This window comes from Trichechus manatus, unplaced genomic scaffold (assembly GCF_000243295.1).
Source record: "Trichechus manatus latirostris isolate Lorelei unplaced genomic scaffold, TriManLat1.0 scaffold00255, whole genome shotgun sequence".
Lineage (NCBI taxonomy): Eukaryota > Metazoa > Chordata > Mammalia > Sirenia > Trichechidae > Trichechus > Trichechus manatus.
The window spans coordinates 1,820,934-1,829,897 of record NW_004444191.1 but is presented as its reverse complement, the minus strand read 5'-3'; the positions used below and the strand labels follow the sequence as shown (position 1 = coordinate 1,829,897).

The 8,964-nt window shown below is 43.0% G+C and overlaps 1 protein-coding gene across 3 annotated transcripts in view; it reads left to right on the top strand.

Annotated features, from left to right (window-relative positions):
- CUNH2orf76 (chromosome unknown C2orf76 homolog) overlaps positions 1-8,964 on the top strand; it is a 96,647-nt gene that overhangs the window by 5,445 nt on the left and 82,238 nt on the right. For 2 of the 3 annotated variants that reach the window (XM_023724694.1, XM_023724692.1), the window contains exon 2: positions 7,044-7,188. In XM_023724694.1, the coding sequence (XP_023580462.1) occupies positions 7,056-7,188 (133 nt within the window). In that variant the 5' untranslated portion in view covers positions 7,044-7,055. Of the gene's footprint in view, positions 1-7,039; positions 7,189-8,964 lie in introns of those variants that run through there. The other variant, XM_023724693.1, reaches the window with a different exon arrangement.

The following is an 8,964-nucleotide window of genomic DNA, read 5'->3' as shown; positions in this document are numbered from 1 at the left end:
TGGGCACGATACTTTTCACCTCCTTCTCCAATTGGCAGGGTCAGTCGCTCAGATGTAGTACAGCAGGGCAGGTCTAGTTGAAGAGGAGTTGCTGGGATGGGTTGTTTGTGGCACTTACTACAGCCACCAGGGCAGGTCAGTAATCAGTGTAGGGCAGGTTCCGGTAGGCCATTCCTGTGCTGCTTGGTGGTGTCATGTTAAGTGCACGGTGTAGGTAGGCTAGATGGAAGGGGGAGATTGTGATGTGTGGAGCTAAGATGGGTATGGGAGAGAGGAGAGAGGAACAGGAGGCAAAAACATACAAACAAAAAAGAGTGCTAGGGGAGTTTGCCGTTGGAGTGGAGAGATGAGAGACTATGAAATGGATAAAAACAAAAAGGGGAAGAAGAAGAAAAAAAAGAAAAGAATGAGTAAATAAAAATTAGAAAGAAAAAAGAAAAACAGTAAAGCTCCCAAGGATCCCACCGGTACAGCTACGAGGTCTGGGGAAGTTGTTCCCAGGTGTTGAAGTACAGCCTGGCTAGGAGGCGTAGAGGTATTCAGCGCCAGGTATTCAGGGGACAGGAAGAGAAGGAAGGTATAGAGAGAGGAGAAACTGAGTAATGAAGAAAGTCGAAAAGGGAAAAAGAGGGAAAAGAAAACAAACCAATTAAAAAAAGAAAAACAAAACAGGAAACCCCCACCAAAAAACAGGAAAGAAAAAAAAAACACGAAAAAAGAAATGCTCTCAGGGATCCCTCTGCGCGTCTGTGCAAGCTGAGGGGGTAGGACCCAAGCTGCACAGCACCACCCAGCCAGAACGGGCTCCTAACTCGAGAAAAAAAGAAAACAAACAAACAATTGAAAACAAACAAACAAAAGCCCTGGGATCCCACCCGCATGGCAGCGTGGACCAGGAAGCAGTTCCTCCCTCGGACAGAGCTCCACAACCCCTCAGGAAGAAGCAAAGATGGCGCCTGGAGCCAGGTATTTGAGCAAAAGGAGGGGGAGGTGGTGAGAGATACGGAAGAAATCAAAAGAAGCGGAAAAAAGCAACACCAGCAGCCAACAAATGGCACTCAGGGAGTCAGCCAGTGCGGCTGGTGGAATCCAAGTAGCCAGTGCTTCCCAGCCAAGAGATTGTGGCCGTGGGAAGCAGAGGAGGCCAAGTGAGGGTGAAGACGGGTGGTGGGTGGGAAAGCATATATCGCTGTTTACCGGTTGTTCTGTCTCCTGCTGGAAGCTCCGTGAAGCTGCTTTCTCGTAGTCCCTATTTGCTGCTCTCTGATAGGAGTCCAAGATGGTGGACATGTGCTGCATTAGCTGATAGGGGACTTCTCCATGTCTGTCTCCTCACTCTCTGTTCTCTTGTCAGTTTCTCATTCCATTTGGTGCTTGACTGAGTTCTTTATCTCTTCATTTGATGTTTAGGGTTTCAGGATTACTGTTTTCTCTGTTTGGCTTAGTTTTTCAGATCTTTGCTGTGGAGGGACGGTGTGTTGCTTGTGCCTAGAGCGCCACGTTGCCGGAAGTGGCAACGTTCTTTATTAATTGAGCTAAGATGTTCTTTTGTTTCAGTTCAAGATTTAAAAATTATTTTAGGACAATAGATTTAGGGGTTCACCCAGTCTCGATGGATCCAGTGAGTCTGATTTCCATAGGAATTTGATGTTCTGTTCTACATTTTTCCTCCTTTTGATCCATCTGTTGGGTCCTTGATCAAAATGTTTAGTAATGGTAGCCAGGCACCAACGCATTTCTTCTGGTCTCATGGCAAAGGAAGTGGTCATTCATGAAGGCAGACAGACCTGCAGTCCATTTCTTTCTCCATTTTCTAGGTCTCTTTCGTCTTCTGTTCCAGGTGAATAGAAACCAGTTGTGGTATCTTGGGTGGCTACTTGCAAGCTTTTAAGACCCCAGGCACTACTCACTGAACGAGGAGGTAGAACAGAATTTGTTTTCAGTTTTTGCAATTAATAAACAATGCTGCTGTTAATGTTGTTTTATAGTTCTCCTGGTGCACATATGTGAGAGATTCCTCAGGGCACCTACCTATGAATGAAATTATCGGATTAAATGGTATGTGTAGCTTGAGCTTTACTAGATATATCAAATTGTCTCCAAAAGTAGTACCCATTTTCATGCCTACCTTCTCATTCTACACCCTTGCCAACACTGTCTCTTGTTAGATTTTTTCGTTTGTCAGTTTGATAAGTGATATGTCTCATTGTTATTTCCCTAGTGACTAACGAGGGGGCAGTGGTGGTTCAGTGCTAGAACTCTCACCTTCCATGCAGGAGAGACTCGGTTTAATTCCTGGCCCGTGCACCTCATGTGGAGCCACCACCCTTCTGTCAGTGGAGATCTTTGTGTTGTTATGATACTGAACAGGTTTCAGCAGAGCTTCCAGATTAAGACAGACTAGGAAAAAAGGCCTGGTGATCTACTTCTGAAAAATCAGCCAGTGAAAATCCTGTGGCTCAAGCAGGCCGATCCTGTTATGCATGGGGTCACCATGAGTTGAGTGTTGACTTGACAGCAGCTGACAACAAAAGCAATTACTAATGAGGTTGAACTTCTTATGTTTATTAGCACTACAGGGATTTTTTCTGATTATTTGTTCTTATTGCATATTATGGTCGAAAGTTGTACGCGAAGCTGAAAGTATCATGAAGTAGCTACTACTGGATATACGTATACCCTAACTGAATCTTTAAACCATTGGCAACTTTGCAGATTTTTTGAAGGAAATAATTTGGGGTGATTTTCAGGGAGTGTATTAGAAAGAGCATGGACCTTAGAATTAAACCAGTGCTTGAGTCCTGGTTTAATTATTTACTAGCTTTGTGACTGTGGGCAACTTATGCAGTCTCTCTGAGTCCTCATATTTAAAATGAGTACCTACACAAGAAAACTACTGGAACTAATAGAATATTTCAGCAAAGTATCAGGATATAAGATAAACATACAAAAATCAGTTGGATTCTTCCACAGCAATGAAGAGAACTTTGGAAAGGATATCACCAAATCAATACCGTTTACAGTAGCCCCCAAGAAGATAAAGTACTTAAGAATAAATCTAACCAGAAACATAAAAGACTTATACAAAGCAAACTACAAAACACCACTGCAAGAAACCAGAAGAGACTTACATAAGTGGATGTACATACCTTGGTCAGGGATAGGAAGACTTAACACTGTGAAAATGTCAATTCTCTCCAAAGCGATCTACAGATACAGTGCAATCCCGGTCCAAATTCCAACAGTATTTTTCAACAAGATGGAGAAACGAATCACTAACTTCATATGGAAAGGGAAGAGGCCCTGGATAAGTAGAGTATTACTAAAGAAGAAGAACCAAGTGGGAGGCCTCACACTACCTGGTTTTAGAACCTATTATACTGCCATGGTAGTCGAAACAGCCTGGTACTGGTACAACAACAGATACATAGACCAGTGCAACAGAATTGAGAATCCAGACATAAATTAATCCACCTTTGAGCAGCTGGTATTTGACAAAGGCCCAAAGTCCATTAAAAGGAGAAAAGACAGTCTCTTTAACAAATGGTGCTGGCATAACTGGATAGCCATCTGCAAAAAAAAGAAACAGGACTGATACCTCACACCATGTACAAAAAGTAACTCAAAATGAATCAAAGACCTAAATATAAAATTGAAAATGATAAAGATCGTGGAAGAAAAAATAGGGACAATGCTAGGAGCCCTAATACCTGGCACAAATAGTATACAAACCCTAACTAACAATGCACAAACACCAGAAGAGAAACTAGATAACTGGAGCTCCTAAAAATCAAACACTTAGGCTCATCAAAAGATTTCATCAGAAGAGTGAAAAGAGAACCTACAGACTGGGAAAAAAATTTTGGCTATGACATATCCGATAAGGATCTAATCTCTAAAATCTACAAGATACTGCAACATCTCAACGACAAAAAGACAAATAATCGAATTAAAAAATGGGCAGAGGATATGAACAGACACTTCAGCGAAGAAGACACTGAGGTAGCTAACAGACACGTGAGGAAATGCTCAGGATCATTAGCCATTAGAGAAATGCAAATCAAAACTACAATGAGATACCATCTCACCCCAACAAGGCTGGCACTAATACAAAAAACACAAAATAATATTGGAGAGGTTGTGGAGAGATTGGAACACTTATGCACTGCTAGTGGGAATGTAAAATGGTACAACCACGTTTTGGAAAATGATTTGGCACCTCCTTAACACGCTAGAAATAGAAGTGCCATACGATCCAGCAATCCCACTCCTAGAAATTTATCCTAGAGAAATAAGAGGCATCACACGAATAGATATATGCACACATGTTCACTGCAGCATTTTCACAATAGCAAAAAGATGGAAACAACCTCGGTGTCATCAACAGATGAATGGATAAACAGATTATGGTACATATACACAATGCAATACTGCGCAACCATAAAGAACAATGCTGAATCCTCGAAACATCTCACAACATGGGTGAGTCTGGAGAGCGTTATGCTGAGTGACATTAGTCACAAAAGGACAAATATTATATGAGACCACTATTACAGGAACTCAAGAAAAGGTTTAAACACAGAAAAAAGGATTCTTTGATGGTTACAAGGGTGGGGAGGGAGGAGAAGGGGAAATCACTAGCTAGATGACAAGGATCAACTTCGGTGAAGGAAGGACAACACTCAGTACAGGGGAAGTCAGCACAACTGGACCAAAGAAAAAGCTAAGAAGTTTCCTGGATACATCCAAACACTCTGAGGGACAGAGTAGCTGGGGCTGGAACTGCGGGACCATAGTTTTGGGAGACATCCAGGTCAGTTGGCATAACAAAGTTTATTAAGAAAAGGTTCTGCATCTCATTTTGGTGAGTGGCGTTTGGGATCTTAAAAGCTTGCAAGCGGACATCTAAGATGCATCAGTTTGTCCCATGCCCAGCTACCATCAGTGACTGCCCTGATGGGGAGCACAGCAGAGCCCTGGATGAATCAGGAGAAAAGCGTGGAGCAGAACTCAAATTCACATAAGAAGACCAGACTTAATGGTCTGACAGAAACTAGGAGAAGCACCAAAACTATGGCCCCCAGATGCTCTGTTAACCCAGAACTGAAACCCTTCCCAAAGCTCACTCTTACAAACAATAAACGGGTATAAAAGAAAAAATAATACACGTGAGGAGTGTGCTTCTTAGTTCAGTCAGATACACGAAACCAGATGGGCGGCTCCTGTCTGGAGGCAGGATGAGAAGGCAGGAAGGGACGGGAGCTGGTTGAATGGACACAGGGAATCCAGGGTGGAAAGGGGGAGTGTGCTGTCAGATTGTGGGGATTGTAACTAATGTCATAAAACAATATGCGTGTAAATGTTTGTATGAGAAATTTAACTTGAGTTATAAACTTTCATCTAAAGTACAATAAAAAAAAAGCTACAGTAATTAAAAAAAAAGTGGATCTTAAAAAAGAACAAACCAGTTGCCATCAGTCGTGACTCATGGCGACCCCACGTGTGTCACAGTGGAACTGTGCTCCATGCGGTTCTCAGTGGCTGATATTTTGGAAGTGGATCATCAGGCCTTTCTCCTGGGTTCTGTCTGGATAGACTTGAACCTCCAACCTTTCGGTTAGCAGCTCAGCACATTAAGTGTTTGCACTTAATGGAATGGTTAGGAATGGTTAGGATCCCAGCATTCAGAACCATGGAGAGGGGCCTTTTGAGCAAGGGACAGCCTGACTGGAAGTATGGAGACTGGAAAGAGTGGGAGCTTAGTCCATCCAGTTTCCTGGGGTGGTGTGCAAAGGGGTGCAGAGGGAGACAAAGCCAAGGGCGGGCTGGAGCCAGAACATGGAGGGCCTTGGGTGCCACAGTGCCAGGGGGGACCCTGATTGCTAGGTGCCTTTCCCCTTTGTCTTCTCACCCTTCAGTGTGTAGTTCAATGCCCACTTCCTCCAGGAAGCCTTTGCCGATTTCTCCAGAAGGCTCTCTTCTCTGGTGAATTCCTTCAGTCCTTACAGTCAGTCCCACTCACTGGACATTTAAGACTTTCTTCTGTATGCAGCTCGGAAGGAGCCCTGGTTGTGCAGTGGGTAAGCACTTGGCTGCTAACCCAAAGGACAGCAGTTTGAACCCACCAGCCTCTCAGTGGGAGAAAGATGTGACAGTCTGCTTGCATAAAGGTTACAGTCTTGCAAACCCTGTGGGACAGTTCTGCTGTGTCCTGTGGGGTTGCTATGAGTCTGAATTGACTCAATGGTAAATAAAAATAATTAAAATGAATATTTTGTGATTTGGGAGAGAATTAATTGAGGTAACATTTTGTGGCAAAGTGGTTAAGAGCTTAGCTGCTAACCAAAAGGTTGGCAGTTGGAATCTACCAGCTGCTCCTTGGAAACCCTATGGGGCACTTCTACTCTGTCCTGTAGGGTCACTGTGAGTTGGAATCAACTCGATGGCAATGGGTTTGTTTGTTTTTTTTTTTTTTGACACATAGCACTAGTACATAGTTTAGGATGACATATACAAATTCAAATTAAATAATAAGTGAAAGATGGGAAAAAGCATGCTGTGTAATTAACACCTGAAATTGGCAGCGTTCATGAGCATGAGCTTAAAAATGGCATCCGTTGGTACTTGACTCCATGTAAGTGTAATTGCATTTCAGGGCCAATTGAGCATAGGAAGTCCAGAGCAGTCACGTATGTGACGTGTATCTGGGCTCGGCAACCCTGCTTCTCCCTGTACGTACGCACATCCACACCTGGAGACGCACACACCTATGTCACTTTTATTCATCTTCTGTCTGGTTTTCTGTTTGTCACAGCATCAGTGACTGGTGACACAGTTGTCCAGGATCACAGTGGGTATGTGGGAGTGGCTTGGGACTCCTGGGTGCCCGGGCATCTGGCCTGGTTTGGAGGACTCTGTCTGTAAAGTTATAGCATTGAGGAGATGGGGTTGGTGTCCTCCGGCCGGTGGTGCAAACACAGGCTAGTCGATGGTACCTAACTGTGAGTTGATATAATTCACTGTGGTTCCATCTCTTGCCCCAGGAATTTCTTCACATGGCTTCTGGAGAAGTGACAGTGACAGTTCGCCTCATCCGTTCATTTGAGCACCGCAATTTCAGACCTGTGGTGTATCATGGAGTCAACGTGGAGCAGACTGTGCGGGAATTCATGGAGTTTCTAAAGCAAGGTATGAGACTTCTATCAGTTTTGTTTTATAAGGATTTTGAAAAGAAAAGTATTTAAAAAACTTACTGGTAGTTAAAAAAAGTAATCAACTGTAATAGTTGACTATTATATTAGTAGGTCTCTGGGTGAAGCAAACCGTTTGCTCTCAGCTACTAACTGAAAGGTTGGTGGTTCAAACCCACCCAGTGGCTCTGTGGAAAAAAGCCCTAGTGATTTGCTTCTGTAAAGATTACAGCTAAGGAAACCCTGTGGAGTTTGGGTGTCTTCTGTAACGTGGAGTCACCATGAGCCAGAATCAACCTGAGAGCAACGGGTTTGGTTTTTATTTTTATTTTTATTATATTAGTAACAATCTTTTAAAATACTTGGAAAGATGCTAATCTAGGTTCTACGCCGGGTCCTAGGCTGCTTTCTGCTCTAGGTCTGGGCACGGGCAGAAATACCTCCCCCGAGGTTTCTGAGTTGGTAGTGCGTGGACCCTTCACAGATTGTCACCATCTTCTTTGGCTTCTGCTTTTCTTTTTAGTAAGGGAGTGTAGCCAATTGTGTTCCCGAGGTGAGCACACCGCGGCCCTCGTGGGGAGAGCGGCAGGAAGGCAGCAAAGGCTCACAGAGGCGGGAAACCTCAGGAGCCGTTAGTCATCGTGGTCACGGATACCATGTCACACCAATGGGTGTTCCTTCATCTTTTGAATTTAAAATAAAGTAGGGATGGAGTTAGTCTTCATTTTGATCGGTCCTGGATGAGTTTCTAATCTTTGTTTTCCATTCTTGAAGTGTTCACTCATCAGCATTTGGTAAACATCTAGAATGAGCTTTTATTTTTTTAATTGAGGTATAATTTATGTTCTGCAATGTGCGATCTGCAGCATACAGATTTATATAGTTCCATGAGTGCTGACAAATGAATCAGTCTATAGCCAACTTAATTTTTTTAAATTTAGATACAATTTTAGGCTCACAGAAAAGTTACAGGAAGAGAACCCAGATTGCCAAAATGCTAATATTTTGTCGCATTTGCTTTTTCCTTTTCCCCCCTCCTTCTCCGTACCCATGTCTCCATATTTTTTCTTTCTGAACCATTTAATAGTAAGTTACAGACATATTGAATAGTGAGTTACAGACAGAAATATTTAGAGGTAAAGGGCCTCTTGCCTTTTACCACTAAATATTTCAGCATGTATTTCCTGAAAACAAGGAATCCTCTTACATAACCACAGTCCAGTTATCAAAGTCAGAAACTTAATAGAAAACTACTATTGGCTACTTTACATACCTTATCAGTGTTTCGTTCATTGTCCCAGGAAAGCCCAGATAGCAACAGAAAATGCAGGAGCATGGCTTGCATGGAATTCCTTTCATCACTTTTTGAGTCTTTCTTTGGATTTCATCACAGTGGCATTTTTGAGGCATACAGGCCAGTTATTTTCTAGAATCCTCCATACTTGGGTTGTCTGATGTTTTCTTATGATTAGGAATCCTAGACACAGTACAGAGTTCACAGTGCATATCCTGGGTTAGGAATCATAGACACGGTACAGAGTTCACAGTGCATATGCTGGGTTAGGAATCGTAGAGTCAGTACAGAGTTCACAGTGCATATGCTGGGTTAGGAATCACAGACACGGTACAGAGTTCACAGTGCATATGCTGGGTTAGGAATCCTAGACACAGTACAGAGTTCTCAGTGCATCATGCTGGGTTAGGAATCATAGAGTCAGTACAGAGTTCTCAGTGCATATGCTGGGTTAGGAATCATAGACACGGTACAGAGTTC